This window comes from Schistocerca nitens, chromosome 2, assembly GCF_023898315.1.
Source record: "Schistocerca nitens isolate TAMUIC-IGC-003100 chromosome 2, iqSchNite1.1, whole genome shotgun sequence".
In the NCBI taxonomy this organism is placed as follows: domain Eukaryota; kingdom Metazoa; phylum Arthropoda; class Insecta; order Orthoptera; family Acrididae; genus Schistocerca; species Schistocerca nitens.
In genome coordinates, this window is record NC_064615.1 from 366433027 (window position 1) to 366454613 (window position 21587).

Genomic DNA, 21587 nt, shown 5'->3' on the forward strand with positions numbered 1-21587 from the left:
TAACCTGGCCGCTGACGCCTCTCAGTAACGTACTGTGGCCGTCTTTTCTCGTAGAAGTGTTGCTGGACATGAAAAACCCATGTACATGCATCTCAGCCCAGTTAAACTACTCTCAAATCTGGAAAGAAACCCATGTGATCATTTTCGCGTTCATAAATTCCGTACCTTTCTTTCTGATACAAAATTTCACTCGTTACTGACCAAAAACCACAGATCTTTTTTGTTCAGCCCTACAACTCAACATGAAAATGCTGATGGCCTATCAAGACAACCCAGAGAGCCAGTTCGAAATTGATGATACCCTACGAAACCATAAAACCACCTACAAAACTTTCCCCTCACAGTAGCTGTAATTGCAGAGGACATGGTTGAGAACCCCCTTCTAAAGCAAATAATGAGATACTCACCAAGGCTCGCACTTAATTTTATCTCAAAAATGTCATCCATATGGTACAGGGAGTACTTATTCTGACAAGAGACGATGATCAATTTGCCACCACGGTGTCAGAATGTCAAAAATCCAGCACACTGACTTTTGGGGCATGAAACACATGAATGCACTCACAGAGTAGTATGCATACTGGCCCAGCATCATGCAGAATATAGTGAGTCCTGTCCTGCACAACCGTTGCATCAACCCCAGTCATCACTCTCACAGTAGTTCCACGCCTGGCCAATGCAACAGTACTCATGGGAGTGCGTACATGTGGATTTCACTGGCCATTTCCTGTGAGAGATACAGCTCATTGCCATCAACGCATACTCCAAATCCCCATATGTCATTTGAATGTTGAGTACAAGGAAAACAAGAAGAACTTTGCAAAAAATATTCGCCACTGAAGGATTTCCATAAACCGTTTTGTATGTTTGTCCTCAGCTCTCGTCTAGTATGTCCAAAGACTTCTACTCTCGGAACAGTGTAATATGCGTGACAACAGCACTGTTCCACCAGCCTACAATGGTTAATCTGAGTACTTCGTCTACATCTTTATCTTGCAAATGCTAAAAATTATGTCAGTGGCATCCAAAGCTGATGACTCATATAGATCCACAGCTAGTCAGGGAGATACTCAAGTGGAGCTGTTGCTCGGCTACCAACGCGGAACATGTTGGACCTCCTGTGGCCTGCAACACACGCAAGGCACCCCGTCGTGCCTCCCTTCTCCCCCTTACTCTCTACGGTATGGCCTCACGCTTAGAGAAAGTTCCAGGATGCCTACAAAGTGTCATCAGAGCTACTCAGGGGCTTCAGATGTTCACAGGGAAGCCAAAGGGCACTATAATGGTATGACGTGCATATCCACCTTGAGCCAACTGCCACTGGCCCTGGAGCCAGTTCGGACAGAGATAGGTCAATAACTACAGATCCAGTGGCGTCGAACCTCATCTCTTACGACTCCAGCATCAATGACTCCCAGTGGGAACAGAGATGGAATGCCAGCACTGGTGGGTTACGGACTCATGAGACTGCTCCCACAGCAAGCGGTGGACACAGTGCAACCACAGGTACCAGCCGACATCAAGATGGACATCGAACCCCTATTTGGTCTGTTCACCTACACCTCCGACCCTCCCGCCCCCCTCCTTGATCCAGCAGCTCCGATACCGAAAGAGACTCATTCGAACACGTTGAAATGGGGAAGGATGTTATATCTTGGTTCAAAGACACCGAGCTCGGTAGTCTATGACATACGTTCTCATAGGTTTCACCTGCAGGCGATAAGATGTCACATAGGCATGGACTCCGACGTCATGCAGGAAATAAAACCGGCTGCATTGGCAGCATGAACTCACTTCGTAATAAGCTGACACTATGTATAAGTGCTGCTTATTTGATCTCACTTGAACAACTTTTTCGACTGCGAATGTACTGATGTTGATGGAGTTGAGTAACCATGGACTAACTGGTTTCTTCTCTTGGTGTGCGTCTACAGCTTTACGGCGACCTGGCGCGGACTGGTTTTGTGAACTCTCACGTGGTAATCGTTTATCTATCCGTACTGTACAACAAAGACTGTTTGTCATAGCTTAGCAGGTTTAATACTTATCAGCATACATTGCACTTATAAGTAAGAGATTTTACCACGGCAGGTTTATTATGGTTTCACGAACAACACATGGGCGATTTCTTTCCCTTTAATTTCAAACTCGGCTGGTCTCCATCCATAAAGTTAAATCGCTGACAGGAGACTGACGAAAAATTATCTTTTTGCAGAGCGTTTTGTTGGACGAAACGGGTAAACTACACAGAGATCCAACAGAGCAGGACAACAGTGAAAAAATGATGCATGAGAACTTCAGGTGGCAAACCGTGTGGCAGTATTTCCGGGCAGCTGGTGGCCTCTGCCTGTTGTTTTCTGTGGCTATCATGATAGTCATCGCACAAATTATCACCAGCGGTTCGGACTATGTGATAACGTTTTGGTAAGAAACTGTAAATAGTATTATAAATTCAAGTCTGTTATGATAATATGATAAACATTACTTTCGTTCATTTGTCCAGAACATTAGTTATGCCCTGTCATCTCTTTTCATGGCGATGGAACAGCGACAAATAATTTTGATTGATAGAGAAGGATTTTACTTGACGCCATACGGATATAATGTAGAGAAAGGTAAATGAACCTATTTCACTCTAACAGTCTGACTACACACGATTATCATATTACGGGACACTGATATATGCCCAAAATTTCCTACATTAATTGCTGAAAGTCATCGGACAGTTTAGATGCCCTTTATTTATCAAACACAACAATATGCCTCCCAGAAGTCACTGGAAGACATTGCACACCATTTTTTCAAATATATAAACATTCCTATTAAATTCAACAGATTTTTTGAGTGATCGGGTTGCTCTGAAAAACAGACACTATTCTCACTGCATAGAATATCTCATAAAATGTGGAAATCAGCCCAAAACTTTCACATATTAGAAATATGTACCATATTTCTTAGATGTATTACATACAGCTCGGTTAAATACTTACTCATACTTTTTTGTGATTTGAAATATGTTCCTCGCCAGCTTGACATGTATATAGATTTGATTCCAGTACTGTAAATTATCGATCTGTCAATATGTGTTTATAATAGTCCCGTTCTATATGTAAAATTTTGGACATGTAGCATTGTTTGACATATGCTAAACAAATACTAAATAAGTTTTGTAATACACTTCTTGCACTTTACATAAATGTATAGCCAAGGTCTAATGATTTATAATACTCATCATGTTTTAGGCTTCTGTTGTGGACAAATAAATTTGTTGAAACCGGAAAAACGAAATGAAAATATCTCTGATAATGTAACACTATGAATAAAATAATGCTTACTATATACTGGTGTTACAGCCCATATTCTGCCACCATACTCCTTCTTCTTGTTAGTATTATCCATATACAACTATCCTCGCTGACTCTTCAGAGAACCTCATTTTTTCCCAACCAACTTTAAGAATCTGTCTGTAACAACACATCTATTTCAATTCTGTTCTTTTTCAATTTTCAAAACGTTTCTCATTCACTTCCCTATGACGCTGAAATCCAGACGTTCATCCTCATAAATTTTTTTTAAGTTAACGCTTACCTTTGATATCAGTGGACTTATTTGGTAAGAAATTCTGTCTTTATCTCTGCTAGTCTCCTTATATATATTCTTCCTGCTTGGTCCAGCACGTATTATTTTGCTTCCAAGGTAGCAGAATTCAGTCACTTTTCCTATTACATGGTCCCCAGTGTTGACGCTACGTTCATCGGTAATCTCTTCCTGACCCCTGCCAGTGCTATCGTCGTTCTTCGTTTCAGTCTCAGTCCGTATTCTGTTCGAAGTAGAATGTTCATCGCATTCTGTAGGTCTTGTAATCCTTTCTCAGTCTCACGGACAATGGCGGCGCCATCAGCGAATCTCATCATTGACATCCTTTCACGTTGAATTTTAATCTCACCTCTCATGCTTGTTTTACTTTTTCTGCACTTCTTCGATATTTGCATTGAATAATAGAGCAGGGGTTCCCAACAAATTTTCCTCGAGGACCCCCTCATCGAGCGTGATTGGTACCGTGCCATATCACAGTATCAAGTACCCAAAAAAGCCAAATTAAGAGTCTTTTTATACGTTTTCTATTTTTGGTATTAGAAAAAACATTGACATATTAATTATTGAATATTTTACGCTACAGTGTGCTAGTGTCAGTTGGCTCTAAGAAGACGCTAGACGCAGAAGTTTGCGTTCGCTAAAGCTCTGCTCATGCAGGAAACGGCCAAAACAAAGAATCTGTTATCATACGAAATATATTTAATATAGTTTTTATTCTAATAGCATCTTGTGGACCCCTCTGGCATAGCGTGCGGTCCCCAGAGGGTCTGCGGACCACTGTAATAGAGAACAAAGACAGCATTTCTACCTTACATCCTTCTCTTTACTTCTTTCTTGATTTCTTGTTATTATTGTTTCATCTCAGTTCGCCATAACTTATACCGTTTTGTACATGGACTATGATACATCTTCCCCCACTTCACATTCTCGAATAATTTTTTATACCGTGAGAATTTCTGCTTTACTTTTCCTGAAGCCAATTTGATCGTAATGTAAAGGATAATTAATCTTCTTCTCTAACCACTCATATTTTATTCTCTTCAGCAATTATTATGCTTAAACGGTCAATATGAATGTGTAATAGTTATCGAATTTGTCTCTGTTTGCTATCACCGGGAACGTGTGGATGATATTCGTGTGAAAGCCGCATGGTAAGTCTCCAGTGTCATAAAGTCTATACACTGAATTGAATAACCGTTGGCTGCAAGTTTTTCTGTGTGGTCTGGAACAGCAAGTACTTTGCAGTGGCCATCTGCGTCATCAGATTTCTCAGTGAGGTGTTAGTGGGTAGTACATTTGATTACAGCACTGTCCACGAAGCCACTAAATTCGAGGAAGGCTCCCTGCCTTGTACACTGAGTTAATATGTTTAAATGAAATCTTGTCAGTTACTAATTCTTCGTAACATGTAATCTGGTTGAAACATTCGGTAATTGTAATGCTGCTGATGTGCACAGGTCTAACACGGAGGTACTGAGGACGTCCCTCCAGATGCAACTGGAGGCGGCCGGTGGCAGCAACCAGACGTTGTCTGAGGAGCTGGAGTCACTTCCACCCAGTGAGTTCTTCCTGGAACTGTACGGAGGCCTCGTGGTGGGCTGCATCCTGCTCACTCAAATACGATCCATCGCCTTTTTCAAAATGTGTATGCGGGCGTCGCGAAACATGCATAACACCATGTTCAACTGTATCCTCCGGGCACCTATGCGCTTCTTCGACACGAATCCATCTGGACGAATTCTCAACAGGTTCTCTAAGGATATGGGATCTACCGATGAACTCCTGCCGCAGTTTTTGATCATGATGATTCAGGTACGTGTTTGTAATTCTGTTTCAATAACTTTTAACAGATTTATCAATGTAATAATAATAATAATAATAACATCAATAATAATATCAATAATAATAATGTCGTGGTAGGAAAATAATCATCACCATCATTATCTTCACTTCAAGCATTAGGCCTTTCTTTTTTTTGCGTTTTACGGCATCCTTCGCGTCCTTGGTCTTCCTTGACATCTACCAACAAACGTAAAGCTTCTTATTGGAAAAAGTGGTCTTTATCCACTAATTCTTTCGAAATGTTCGTTCCTGTTTCTTTTTTTCTTCTACTTTGGTGTGGAGATTAAATACATTAAGTTTTTTCCCAAATTTCCGAATTTCGGAATCTGTCAGCTCTTGTGCACCCCTTTACTCCTCTTAGAAATCTCATCTCAGTTGCTTTATACTACTTTTTTAGCGTTTCTGTCTAACCCATGAATCACTTCCATAAATAAGTGTTGGAACTGCAATTTTCCTGTAAAATTCGAATCTTGTTTCTTTCTTCATTTTATTTTTAGACATCTGCTTATTGTTACACATATATTCCCAGATTTCGCTAATGTATTCTCTACGTCTTCGTCATACTCATATGTGACGTCGCCAGCTAAATAGTTAAAATGTTTGACATGTTTTATCATTTTTTCTTAATCACAATATTTGTTCTTACAGGATATTTTCCTTTAAAATCCATTGATTTTATCTTGCTTTCCGAAATCGTTAGACCGAAGTCTTCACAAATCTTTCCTAATAAATGTATTCCCCTTTGTAGGTCATTTTCCTCCAGCAGAGTGGCATCGTCTACATATACAAGGCAATTCAGTTAATCTTAATTTCCCCGATAGAATAATCATCAATTCCTTAACTCCTGTACTGTTTGGTAACGTTTTTCACTCGGACGCTGAAAAACACACGTACTCACCAAGAAAGTTTCTCTTTGAAATCCAAACGCCGGCTCTAAAATGCATATCTTAGGAGCTATGAGCGCTTGTTCTATAGAAGAGTTGTGTTTCAAAGTAGCGAAGATGTACAAATGTTCATAGCTCTTAAGATATGCATTTTAACGCTCATGTTTAGAGATCTTTTTTTCTTGTTTTGGTGTAAGGAACATGCCCCCCCCCCCCCCAAGAGTTTGTAAAAGTATTTTTGGAACACCCTGGATATGACGTCTTAGAAACAAGGAGAAAGATTTTCGGACTCACTTCAGGGGTAGGGTGTTCAAATGGTTCAAATGGCTCTGAGCACTATGGGACTCAACTTCTGTGGTCATCAGCACCCTAGAACTTAGAACCACTTAAACCTAACTAACCTAAGGACATCACACACATCCATGCCCGAGGCGGGATTCGAACCTGCGACCGTAGCAGTCCCGCGGTTCCGGACTGCGCGCCTAGAACCACTAGACCACCGCGGCCGGCGGGTAGGGTGTATCGATCTGACGCTCGGTGGGTTGTATCATATCATGGGAATATACGACGGATCTTAGAAATAACAAAACTGTTTGCATACTTAGCGGGACAAGCACTTCTCGAAGAATCGGTTGCTAGTACCCCTCGGCATGCAGAAGCGGGCGTATGATGGCATCGTAGGTGTGCTGACGAAAAATGTTTGTTTTGTGTGAGTCCCGCTTCAGCATGCCCTGTAGGTATGGGCCGCATAAAGCTAATGCTCCGCTGCGCCCCCATTCTGGCACCATTTATTGTTGTGAAGCATGACGTATAAACGACAAGTATATTACTTTGTGACCATATGACACTATCGATCGAATTTTTAACGCCAGTTCCAAGAGGATACCCTAAATCTTCTCTTCTTCGTCCACTTTTGAAAACGCCGTTGTCAGAATGAGGTGATTCCGTATGTCATAAATTTTGGCCTGCCATACCTGATGATAGCCATTATCTGTGATCGAATACGAAACCTTGCGGTTTGGAATCAACTACACTAATATGAGACGAAAGTGATGCTTTAGAATAGTCATCTAAGGACTGTAGACGTAAATACGTGGTGCTGCAGAATTACTCGTGTCTATTTCCTCATCAAGTTTTAGAGGAACCGAAAATGTGCCAGTTAAAAGAGCGTGTTTGTCCTGCAGTCTAACAACGGCCTTCCTCCTCTCAGCCGACACATCCTTCGACCATCCTTCTTACCACCCATATACCTTTGAAGCTCTTTTTCGCATCTATCCGCCTTTGGTAACTCCACCATATTTACTGAGAGATGGCCTGAAAGGATTTGCTAGATTGCAGTATCACTGCGTTTCAGCACCAGGCACAGCAACGCCATCTGCGTTTTTACAGTGAAGCGTCAAAAGAAAGCATTAATAAAATATTCTGATTGCAAAATAACATATGTATTTATTTTTAACATCGTTTGAATGGAGAGTACCAACATTCCTGTGGCACCCTTGTGGTGAGAAGTAAATTATCAGTTAATGGAGTACTTTCGAGGATAAAGCCAAGTTGTTGTTTCCATTTTTCTAGAGCCCAGGCAGTGAGTACATAACAACCCTTCTGTCATCCCGTGAAAAAGACGACTGCATCGGTAGTCGAAATATCCTGCAGCAAAAATGCAAATAGCAGCTCGGCTGTATTCCATTAATCAAACTTAAATTAGTTGCTGTTTGATACAGAGCCGTTTCTTTCAGCCAGATAATCTGTTAGTAATGGAGCGGTTATTAAATGTCGAGATATTCCTAAACGACCTCGTGTATGAAGGAAATCACATTCCATCTTCTCGTTTCAGATTTATCTGGTGCTGTGCGGAATTCTGGCCATGGTCCTCGTCGTGAACTACGTTCTCATTGTTCCCATGGTAATCGTCGGAGCGTTATTCATTTATGTGGCAAGACTCTTCATGACTACTGGAAGAAATGTTAAGAGACTGGAGGGTGTCCGTAAGTATCGTGTCAGCACCCAGACGTCGGCTAGGCTTTTTCTTTAATGCAAGCAAGTATAATTTGTATCGTAATAAATGGCCGTTATAATTCCATATTCTCTAATACAAAATGTAAGTTGTGTGTGTGTGTGTGTGTGTGTGTGTGTGTGTGTGTGTGTGTGAGTGAGTTTGGTAAAAACTGAACTACTACCATGATCAGTGACAGTAAAGTTCTGATTTCTTAAGTTGTGCGGTATCAACCATTATACCCCAGAAACAATTGGATACGCAATCTGACCATGAATATTTAATAGAACAGTTACTGACGCATAGGAGTATGTAATCTATGAGCAACTAAAAATAGTTCTATATGACATTAAATAGTAAATAAAGGTTCACTAAGAAATTGACCAATAATTGAATAATGTGTTTGAATTCGGCTTATAGTTCCAAGCATTGCAATAAACAACTTCAAATAAGACAGCAGCTCTTTTATAATTCAGGAGAGAATCGCACTTTAGAATCTAAAGCAGGATCTATTGAAAAGAAAATGTTCGGGCCTATGATATCTTCTATGAAATAAGAGGTAAGCAACTTACGAGGTTCCATTACACCATGCGGAAAAATAATGCCGCAAATTTGAAAGAGGAGTAACCGCAAGTAAACCATGAAGACCCACAGTCAATACGGATTTAGAAAACATCGTTCTTGTGAAACACAACTAGCTCTTTGCTCACACGAGTGTTTAGAGTTATTGACAAGGGATTTCAAATTGATTCCCTATTCCTTGATTTCTAGCAGACTTTTGACACTGTACCACACAAGCGGCTTGTAGTGAAGTTGTGTGCTTATGGAATATCGTCTCAGTTGTGTGACTGGGTTAGTGATTTCCCGTCAGAGACGTTCGTAGTAATTGACGGAAAGTTATCGAGTAAAACAGAAGTGATTTCTGGCGTTGCCCACGGTTCCTTATGTATATAAATGATTTAGGAGACAATCTGAGCAGCCGTCTTAGGTTGTTTGCAGATAATGCTGTCGTTTATCCACTAATAAAGTCATCAGCAGATCAAAACAAATTGCAAAACGATTTAGAAAAGATATCTGTAGGGGCAAAAATTGGCAATTGATCCCGCCGAAAGTGTGAAGTCATCTACATGAGTGTTATAAAGGAAACCGTTAAACTTCGATTACGCGATAAATCAATCAAATCTAAAGGTCGTAAATTCAACTAGATACTTAGGAATTACAATTACGAAGAATATATTAATTTTAAGGAACACAAAGAAATTGTTGTAGGAAAGTCTAACCAAAGACTGCTTTTTATTGGCAGGACACTGAGAAAATGTAATAGATCTACTAAAGAGACTGCCTACACTCCGCTTGTTCGTCCTCTTGTAGAATACTGCTGGGCAGTGTGGGATCCTTACCAGATAGGACTGACGGAGTACATCGAAAAAGTTCAAAGAAGGGTGGTATGTTTGTGTTATGGCGAAATAGGGCAGAGGGTCTCACTGAAATGATACAGAATTTGGGATGGACATCATTAAAAAAAGGTGTTTCTCGTCGCTGAGGAATTTTTACACGAAATTTCAATCACCAACTTTCTCCTCCGAATGCTAAAATATTTTATTGACGCCGACGTACATACGGACAAACGACCATCATAATAAAATAAGGGAAATCAGAGCTCGTACGGAGAGATGTAGGTGTTCGTTTTTTCCGTGCGCTCTACGAGATTGCAATAATCGAGAATTAGTGTGAAGGTGGTTCGATGATCCCTCTGCCAGGCACTTAAATGTGATTTGTAGAGTATCCATGTAGATGTAGAAGTAGAACGATGAAATTTACTACCGAAATATCCTGTGCATTCGCCCAGTATTTACCACGGTAAGTAAGTGAAAAGACAGCGCCAGTTTTCTTCATAACTGTATAAATTTCTAAGCTTCTTACACCGACATCAAACATAGACAGAACTCGACGGCACTTGGCAACAGAGTAGAATGACAAATACTCATTCGAACAAAACAGCAAAGGCTCCCCATTGGCAGATGGCCAAGCCTACATACCAAATATTCTAACTCCGCTCCCTTTGATACTTAATTGTTCTCTTGGCTGCCTGGCAAACGAAATTACATAAACAGTTATGTGGAAGAAACCCATCTACGCACTCCTTCCCAAGACTATATGGATCTATATTTAACGATATTCATTAAATGTTCAAAATCACTCTAACGAAAAATGTTTATTAATTATTAAGACGCGAAAATGGTTCCTAATCCGTCTCATGCGCTAGTTCGCAGCGTTCACTCCGCCGAGAAAATTTTTGGAAACTTGTGGTAAGGTATTATGGGGGCCAAACTGCTGAGGGCATCGGTCCCTAAGCTTACACACTACTTAAACTAACTGAAAGTAACTTATGCTAAGGACAACACACACACCCATGCCCGAGGGAGGACTCGAACCTCCGACGGGGGGAGGCGGCCGGGCCGAGACAAGACGCCTTAGCAGTCCGTCGAGCCACAACGTAAAATTTAATTTGTAAAGTACATTCTGAAGAGTGAAATTGACTTACTAACGCACAATATAACTCAGAAGATACGGTTATATCAATGGTCAGTTTGTTAATGTTGAAACACCCACATGGCATTAATGGCGACAACACTCGTATTTTAAGACCGTCCTTTCGCTTACGACTTACGATTCCTTGCAAATATATTCGTAACTTCTACAGTAAGCATAGAATTATTTACCCTATTCACTGAAAACTTCAAAGTCTCAATCACTAAACCATTCCGACACCGGGGCCACTCTGACCGTCATCAGTGATCGCTTGTCTCAGACTGAGCAACTTCCTCCGCTTGTGCCCTAGTGTGTGCGATTTAATGGGGGGACTCCGGACCTGTTGACGTGACCCTTCCAGAGAAGCGGCAATGTTATATCCACCGTAAGTAAGTGTTTGTAATCGATTACTTAGGGTATCGACAATGATTCCCTTACGTGTCCAGCCCTCTTTCTTTCATAAAATTGTAAAATTTTGTCAAAATAACAATTCTCAAGCTTCTAAAATGAAAAGCCCTCAACAATTACTAAGTGGCTAGACCCTTATTCATCAATTTTACAATTCATGGAGCAACACAGTCACACTAACTTAGTCGCGCTATATATTTTGGCATCTATATCTTTTGACCATGTTATTGGGTTATTAGCCTGGAAACAACCATCAAGTCACTGAAATGCAACGTTATTCAAATGTGAAGAAAGTTATGCATAAATTTGATCTGATTTCTTTTAGTCAGATTCAGCTAATATTCAAGCAAAATAGGTTGATTATTCAAAATGTTCATATGCAAATGATGAAGCTATTTAACTCTAATCCATAACTGAACATTTTTGAAAAAATCTTATTTAGTTACACAAAAACGTAAATATACCACGATTTGTATAAAGTTGTTCGTAAGACAAAGTAATAGCAACAAAAAGTATGGCACTTGCACATTTTAAACAAAATTTCTGTTAAATGAAGCACTTTCGTACACATTTTTCAACATTTTGAATAATCATAAGATTTATCCCCTTTTCAACCCTTTACTCTAACTCGACATCAAATCCATAATGCAAATTAGGTAGAAAACTCAATGTTTGTATAAATAAGAAAACTGAGCGAAAATTTTGTTCTTTTGATCTAATTTCTGTAGTTGTAAATTCAGTAGATCATTCAAAGGCAAATATTAGTCCTAAATGTGACATCGAAAAATATTAAGAGAAGATTAATTCAGACGGCAAAATGTGCTATTAAATTTCAGATATTTCTCAAAGAAAACACATAGAATTAAAAAAATATAGCTGTGCATTATTAGTATGAGATTGGCCTCCGAAGATGTTAAATAATCTGTTAATAATTTTGAACAACGCATCACAAATACTCTAATGAAGCATAGTATTGATGGAAGACGCCCCTCCAGCCGAACGCTGAGTTGACTGCCCTCTCCAATCACCAGGTCAGTTAACCCAGTTCCCCATGCTTCCAGCCCTGGACCACCCTCGGGCCTGCGTCGTAAGTCGAACGCTGGCTGCCTGCAGCCAGTGGCGGATTTGCACATTTACCGCCAGTAGGCTATTCAAATTTTGCTGCCCCTACCGACCTCTATAATTCGATAGCCTACTTCACAATCATTTTAATTACTATTTTTAGTCAATGAAATTATAACTTAATGATTTGTGCACTATCGTCCCAGTTACACCACCCTTTTCCCGTAATTAATATGATTGTGAACTGGGGGATCGATGTGTCAGTTCCTAGATTATTTTTACAACTCAGTGATTTAGTTAAGATTGAGCAAGAAATAATTTTTTATATATTTATGAGGTAATAAAAGCTCAACTATGTACTACTATTAAGGCGGGGTAAGATATACCTTAATACTAGTTTCACAATAACATACATTCGCTAAACATAATTAAGTAATTTTTCATTGCGGTTACTTACAGTTTAAAAGCAATATATTCCGTTATCTGCTAACAAGACGGCTGATGATAACGATAAAATTGAATTAGTTAAGATATTTAAGTTTTACAATATCTTTTCGCGCGATTTTCTTTTCGCAAAATCATCAGTTATATCATCTTTTGAAATCTTGTTGAAGATAAATTTTAGATAATTTTTCGCCCGTTTTAAGCAAGAATAGCTTTCCTTACCCGAACAATTTGTCGCTGGTGTCCATAGAGCCATGCGAACCGTTATATCCAAGTCTGGATATAAATTTTGAAAATTCTGTTTTCGCAGTAACGAACAAACTTTTGAATCATTCAGAATTTGGTTTTACAAAAATTCTTTCAGAAGAAAGCTGACATTAAAAATGTACACGTTCTTGAACTAAGCCAGTCTTCAGATCATTATGATACGTTTCTTCCATGAAAACTTTTTTTTTCGTAAACGTTGATGATGACAATTCACTCATTTTGGTCAGAAATGAAAACTTTCCACTGCACATGTTGTAGGACTCTTGCTGTTCTTAAATTCGAATACGAGTGTATCAATAAGGACGAGAAATGTGTTTACTCTGAAAGTATCATTCGCAGTTATTCTCAATTCTTCATAGGGTGTTTCATCTTAAACTTCATTCCCTTTAGGTTGTTTTTCTCCAGGTCTTTTGTATACTGCTTCGACACGCTCAATTCCATCTCCTTTTCTTCGAAATACTTAAACTTTTCTCGTTTGGCTACGAAAACCTTGCAAAGAGATTCGTAAAGAACGGGAACAGTGATCAAATCTATAGTAGAAGCCTGAATTTGAACATTCACTTTGTTTATTCTTTTCAAAAAAACTTTCCACGCAACAACCACTAGCGCCGTTTCCAGTTTTTATAAACTGAAAAGTATTCGCATCGCTTCTTTTGGCGTTACAGGCTTTTCGGTACAATCATCTATGATTAATTCCAAAGTTTTAAGGACTTCGTATAAAGAATCTGTCAAACTTCTACAGGGACCCACTGTAGCTGACTAAGGTATCAGCATAGCAGCCGCCTTCCCATTAAACAGGATAATCTCAGTAGACTCTTAATTATTTATTTTCACGGTTTCATTAGCAAAATTGAGACTCTGTCCAAGCTCAGACAAGTAATCAGCACTGATAATCATTGAGTCACAGAGCTGCGGAATTACTATCGCATCAAAATTATATTTCGTGTTTCCAGTAATATGAGCTTCTTCATAGGTTTACTTTGTTCTCTTGTGGCTCACAAAATCTTGAGTCCGCTAACTGGTCATTCAGGAATATATGCATATTTCTTAGAAAAGGTTTCTCATGAAAATTCTTTAAAACTGCTGTCACTATTTCAAGAATCCGAACTAATACAAGTTTCTACTCCGCACACTTTAGCTTTAATAGCAGGAGTAATAGCTTCCTTCATAATTGCCCTTCCTTTCTTATAGAGTAATTCTTTCAGTTCATCGCTCATGCCTTCTGCGTTAATCAAGTTTACTTGTCTCTGTACTGGCCCCAACTATCTGCTTACATGTCCTCTATTGCGATCGTTGCTTGAAAATGGTGACCTTTATGCGCAGTTATGAACCAGGCCCTACTCCGAAATACTTCTCGTTTTCTGACACGCCATTCATCTCTTTTCTCTGTCAAATAGGTGATCTGGCATCAAATCGTTTATACTCCAGATGTGATCTATTTTCGCTGTCATTCTGTCTCCAAGGTCTACCCTGAAATTCTCCATCTCTGTGATCACCGATTCTTCTTCCATGAAACAGTGGTTGCTTATAACATTGCAGTCTCTGGTTCTGTCTAGAGGGTGCTGGTGCTGGGAAACACCGTTAAAACGTCTAGGACTTCTAGAGGGGAGTGGCTACATAATATTCTGAATAGGAACCCATGTCTTGAAACATGGCATTTCCTTTCTATAACGGTTTCAAGTGATATTTTTAATTAATTCAATTCCGCCTGACATTACGTGTTTACATTATTCCAAAACGAGAGAGAACCAAGCATACTGTGTGTACAGAAAGTAATGTTTAAGTGTTAATACAAACAAATGTGCTTACATGATAAATGGACGTTTCGTTACGTTTTCTTTCGAATTGTTACCTAATAATTGTTCTGCGTCACGCCTACTTCAATTCTACTAGCAGAAGAGTATGAGTTAAACATCTGAACTGAAATCGTCGTAGAACGGAAACGGTTCGTTTCCAACCTTGGTTCCTATTCAAAACATTATGTACTTACTCCAATCTACAAGTTCTAGAAGTTTTGAACGGCAATTTAGAAACTCCCTCTGTGCAGATTTGGTTCTGGCCCGTCGACATCGTTATTTTGATGTTGTGAATCTTTAAAAGTCCTTTATCTATCTCTTTTTTCTTCGTTGTCTATATATACGAAAAACTGTCTCACCTGATCATCTGAGTTACCGATGATTCCCGCCAACTGTCTTCGTATAACGGAAGGTAGCCACCTCATTACCCGTAACATCGATTTCTTAAACTGTTTATCGAAGCACCAGTTCTTGCCCAATTTCTTTTCGAAAAATTCGGTTACTGTTCCACCAGCTTCTTATGAATATTTTTTATTATACAATCCATCTACACAACGCAATCCCAAGTGAGTTTAGACCAGTACTTCAACAAAAATGGCACCTCAGGTTCTACATACGCCATTTCGTCTATCTCTTTGTATCCCCTAGCTATAGACATCTCCATCCAAACGATTAGCAACAAAAGAGATATTGTCAGCATATGTCCTTACTGATGAAAGCATACTTCTAGAACTCCTAATAAAAGCAACAGGTTGTACGTTTCCTTTAGCTTTGAATCTAATTAATTGCATACTCTGTAGAAAACGTTCAGTATCGCCTACGTCACCGTTGCGCATGCACGGCAAGCTGAAAACTTCGGAAGGCGCCGAAGCGAAGCTTCAGGCCACTCCAGGTTGCATTCGTGATGGAGTATTGGCAAATGGCGTACAGCTTTCTTCCAGGGTCGCGTGACGGCTGCCTGTAGTAACTAGCTCCCTAATCTGAGGAACTAGTGCCGTTAGCTGTCGCTATTGTCTAGCCGTTTCATGCATGTTCAAATCAAGATTCATGAACTTAGTTCCCTATTCTTCTTCAGGACTTTCAACATTTTCCAGCTCCTGTTTTGTTTTATTTATTTCTGTAAGAAATTCCATGTGTTCGTTATCTTGTTCTTCTTTAAAATCTGCGAACTTTTGACTTACTGCACCAACAGCACGTTCTTGAGTTTCTAATACGTCATGTCGCATTGTACTTATTACTGCTTTCTGATACTAATCGAAAGCTACTCCCTCTTCTTTGAACAGCTTCGCTATGCTACTCTGCGTTTCTTTCAGTTGTTTATTTGTGCATATTAAATTGTCTCCGATTCTAAACAGCAAATTCTTTAGAAACGTTATCCTGAATTATCCACACATGTTCTTCAATTCCATTAGCAAGATTATTCTGAATCTCCAAGATTAATTGCTTCATACCAGAAACATCTCCACACCTTCGGTTGTTTAATTCTATTTCCTGTTGATTGATCTTCGACAGTGGCGTGAACGCATTTTGATCCTCAGCCTCTAGATCACTAATCTGTTAAGACTATCTTCAGTTCTACCCCAGAACTTGCATGTATGAACACTTCTTTCCTCGTATCTTCAACTTTTATTAAGCTGTACTCGCCATGTCAGTCATCTTGCCCATGTGTTCGATTTTTACTACGCGACATAAAATGGATCCTCTTACAGCACTGCAAATTATGCTACACAAATTTCTTTATTCTTAATAGCACACTCATTATACTATTAAGCAGCAATGCAGTGCCATACAGTACCACCCCCCTTCCTCAATTACGTGCGGCTCTTAGCAGTTGTCTGTCCGTGGCAACGATCTGGCAGATGCAGCGAAGTACGGCAGATGCGATGTTTCGCGATGCTATGATTCAATACTCTTCTTTTCTTGAATGATACAAATTTGATGAAAAGCATTTTTCACATACGCACAATTCCTGTTAGCGTCTATTGTTCATAATTATCTTTAGTGACGCATTGTCTTATTCAGTGCCTACGACACATCTGTGCCGAAAATTACTACACGCAAGGACTCACATGTGTAAAAGACCCCTATATTATTTAATGGTTCAGTTGGCTATCGGTCATAAAAAAAAAGAAGATTGGTAGCAATTACATTCAGATACACAGGCACTTATTGAATTCTACCGTGTGCCTGAACTGTTTCGTAAGACTATAGGCATCTATATTTAATGATATTCGTAAAGTGATAAAATTTTATTAATGGTCCCTATTCCGCCTCATTTGCAAATTCACAGTATTCACTCCGTCTAGCCACAACGTCAAATTTAACTTCAAAGTACCTTCTGAAAAGGTAGACTGATTTATTAACAAACAATATTACTTCGTGCAAGATTCGATAATATAAACGCCCGTTTTCTTAATCTTAAAACACCACAGTGGCCTTAATGGCGGCAGCAGTCGTAGTATTTAGAGATCTCACTTCCACTTATAAATTCCGATTCCTCGCAAACATATAGGCAAAACATCTTTCACGATTAAAGAATTGCTTCCTCCGTTAACTCCTCAAAATCATAGTAATGCCGACATTTCTTGAAAAACCGTTCCGACACTGGGGCCACACCCGAACCGTCATCACTGGCCGCTCGTCTGAGAAAACTACTTTTCCCCCAATCTGCCCAAGTGTGCGCCATCTGATGAGTGGACTCCTGGCTGTTGGTGTGAACCGTTGCGGGCTGGAGCCTTCCAGAAAACCAACGATAAGATATCCACTGGAAGTAGGTGTAATTGGTATCGACAGTGGTACTCTAACTGCATGCGAAGATATTGCACAAGGAGCTCATGTCGATGCATCTAAGCTGATCGTAGATGAACCAAGAAAAATATTGCAGAGATAAACGTCACGATTTACGGAGAGCAAAATATAATGAGTTGTTGTGGTCTTCAGTCCTCAGACTGGTTTGATGCAGCACTCCATGCTACTCTATCCTGTGCAAGCTTCTTCATCTCCCAGTACTTACTGCAACCTACATCCTTCTGAATCTGCTTAGTGTATTGATCTCTTGGTCACCCTCTACGATTTTTACCCTCCACGCTGCCCTCCAATGCTAAATTTGTGATTCCTTGATGCCTCAAAACATGTCCTACCAACCGATCCCTTCTTCTAGTCAAGTTGTGCCACAAACTTCTCTTCTCCCCAATCCTATTCAATACCTCCTCATTAGTTACGTGATCTACCCACCTTATCTTCAGCATTCTTCTGTAGCACCACATTTCGAAAGCTTCTATTCTCTTCTTGTCCAAACTAGTTATCGTCCATGATTCACTTCCACACATGGCTACACTCCATACAAATACTTTCAGAAAAGACTTCCTGACACTTAAATCTATACTCGATGTTAACAAATTTCTCTTCTTCAGAAACGATTTCCTTGCCATTGCCAGTCTACGTTTTATATCCTCTCTACTTCGACCATCATCAGTTATTTTACTCCCTAAATAGCAAAACTCCTTTACTACTTTAAGTGTCTCATTTCCTAATCTAATTCCCTCGGCAACACCCGATTTAATTTGACTACATTCCATTATGCTCGTTTTGCTTTTGTTGATGTTCATCTTATACCCTCCTTCCAAGACACTGTCCATTCCGTTCAACTGTTCTTCCAAGTCCTTTGCTGCCTCTGACAGAATTACAATGTCATCGGCGAACCTCAAAGTTTTTATTTCTTCTCCATGAATTTTAATACCTACTCCAAATTTTTCTTTTGTTTCCTTTACTGCTTGCTCAATATACAGATTGAATAACATTGGGGAGAGGCTACAACCCTGTCTCACTCCTTTCCCAACCACTGCTTCCCTTTCATGCCCCTCGACTCTTATAACTGCCATCTGGTTTCTGTACAAAATGTAAATAGGCTTTCGCTCCCTGTATTTTACCCCTGCCACCTTCAGAATTGGGAAGAGAGTATTCCAGTTAACATTGTCAAAAGCTTTCTCTAAGTCTACAAATGCTAGAAACTCAGGTTTGCCTTTCCTTATTCTTTCTTCTAAGATAAGTCTTAAGGTCAGTATTGCCTCACGTGTTCCAATATTTCTACGGAATCCAAACTGATCTTCCCCAAGGTTGGCTTCTACTAGTTTTTCCATTCGTCTGTAAAGAATTCGCGTTAGTATTTTGCAGCTGTGACTTATTAAACTAAAAGTTCGGTAATTTTCACATCTGTCAACACCTGCTTTCTTTGGGATTGGAATTATTATATTCTTCTTGATGTCTGAGGGTATTTCGCCTGTCTGATACATCTTGCTCACCAGATGGTAGAGTTTTGTCATGACTGGCTCTCCCAAGGCCATCAGTAGTTCTAATGGAATGTTGTCTACTCACGGGGCCTTGTTTCGACTCAGGTCTTTCAGTGCTCTGTCAAACTCTTCACGCAGAATCTTATCTCCCATTTCGTCTTCATCTACATCCTCTTCCATTTCCATAATATTGTCCTCAAGTACATCGCCCTTGTATAAACCCTCTATATACTCCTTCCACCTTTCTGCCTTCACTTCTTTGCTTAGAACTGGGTTGCCATCTGAGCTCTTGATATTCATACAAGTGGTTCTCTTCTCTCCAAAGGTCTCTTTAATTTTCCTGTAGACAGTATCTATCTTACCCCTAGTGAGACAAGCCTCTACATCCTTACATTTGTCCTCTAGCCATCCCTGCTTAGCAATTTTGCACTTCCTGTCGATATCATTTTTGAGACGTTTGTATTCCTTTTTGCCTGCTTCATTTACTGCATTTTTATATTTTCTCCTTTCATCAATTAAATTCAATATTTCTTCTGTTACCCAAGGATTTCTATTAGCCTTCGTCTCTTTACCTACTTGATCGTCTGCTGCCTTCACTACTTCATCCCTTAGAGCTACCCATTCTTCTTCTACTGTATTTCTTTCCCCCATTCCTGTCAATTGTTCCCTTATGCTCTTCCTGAAACTCTGTACAACCTCTGGTTCTTTCAGTTTATCCAGGTCCCATCTCCTTAAATTCCCACCTTTTTGCAGTTTCTGCAGTTTCAATCTGCAGTTCATAACCAATAGATTGTGGTCAGAATCCACATCTGCCCCTGGAAATGTCTTACAATTTAAAACCTGGTTCCTAAATCTCTGTCTTACCATTATATAATCTATCTAATACTTTTTAGTATCTCCAGGATTCTTCCAGGTATACAACCTTTTTTATGATTCTTGAACCAAGTGTTAGCTATGATTAAGTTATGCTCTGTGCAAAATTCTACAAGGCGGCTTCCTCTTTCATTTCTTCCCCCCAATCCATATTCACCTACTATGTTTCCTTCTCTCCCTTTTCCTACTGACGAATTCCAGTCACCCATGACTATTAAATTTTCGTCTCCCTTCACTACCTGAATAATTTCTTTTATCTCGTCATACATTTCATCTATTTCTTCATCATCTGCAGAGCTAGTTGGCATATAAACTTGTACTACTGTAGTAAGCATGGGCTTTGTGTCTATCTTGGCCACAATAATGCGTTCACTATGCTGTTTGTAGTAGCTAACCCGCACTCCTATTTTTTATGCATTATTAAACCTACTCCTGCATTACCCCTATTTGATTTTGTATTTATAACCCTGTAATCACCAGACCAAAAGTCTTGTTCCTCCTGCCACCGAACTTCACTAATTCCCACTATATCTAACATTAACCTATCCATTTCCCTTTTTAAATTTTCTAACCTACCTGCCCGATTAAGGGATCTGACATTCCACGCTCCGATCCGTAGAACGCCAGTTTTCTTTCTCCTGATAACGACGTCCTATTGAGTAGTCCCAGCCCGGAGATCCGAATGGGGGACTATTTTACCTCCGGAATATTTTACCCAAGAGGACGCCATCATCATTTAATCATACAGTAAAGCTGCATGTCCTCGGGAAAAAATACGGCTGTAGTTTCCCCTTGCTTTCAGCCGTTCGCAGTACCAGAACAACAAGGCCGTTTTGGTTAATGTTACAAAGCCAGATCAGTCAATCATCCAGACTGTTGCCCCTGCAACTACTGAAAAGGCTGCTGCCCCTCTTCAGGAACCACATGTTTGTCTGGCCTCTTAACAGATACCCCTCCGTTGTGGTTGCACCTACGGTACGGCCATCTGTATCGCTGAGGCACGCAAGCCTCCCCACCAACGGCAAGGTCCATGGTTCATGGGGGGGGGGGGGGAATATAATGAGCAAAAACTGAAACTGGAAATGAGCAAGAAACTTTCAAAATTTTCTTATGTCTTGCTTCTTTCTGTGCGTTAAAGACTTGAAGAAATGCATTTATCGTGAACAATGACAGTCTGTTTTTTTTTTTTTTCATTGATAGATTTTTCCCGTCACTTCTTGATGAAAATGTTTCATAGTTAAAGTTAAGAATGAAACGAATTCTGATTTGTTCCACAAATATTAGTTTATTAGGAATTGGCAGTTTGCTTGTGCAGTGACAACCGACAGGGATCATTTATCATGTTAACAATAATTTAACGTTCCTGTATATTTACACTATCATAATATATAACAACCAGTGTCCTCCTAGATGTGCACATAGTATTAGCAGTTACAGTGCATGTGATATTTGTATTGAAATGTGTCTCTCGTACAGTGGCATCTATTTAAATTGCAACTTTCCCATACACATCTACCACAAAAAACCATTAGCAGTTGCAACACATTTCATACGTAGCTAGAGTGATCAGAACTCAATTCCGCATTGCCTAGCAATATCG

General features: G+C 39.7%; 1 protein-coding gene across 1 annotated transcript in view; it reads left to right on the top strand.

Moving 5' to 3' along the window:
* Positions 1–21587, top strand: part of LOC126234406 (ATP-binding cassette sub-family C member 4-like) — a 123763-nt gene that overhangs the window by 78229 nt on the left and 23947 nt on the right. Inside the window, exons 14-16 of the mRNA XM_049943095.1 lie at positions 2216–2424; positions 5055–5409; positions 8158–8308. Of these exons, the coding sequence (XP_049799052.1) occupies positions 2216–2424; positions 5055–5409; positions 8158–8308 (715 nt within the window). The remainder of the gene's footprint in view (positions 1–2215; positions 2425–5054; positions 5410–8157; positions 8309–21587) is intronic.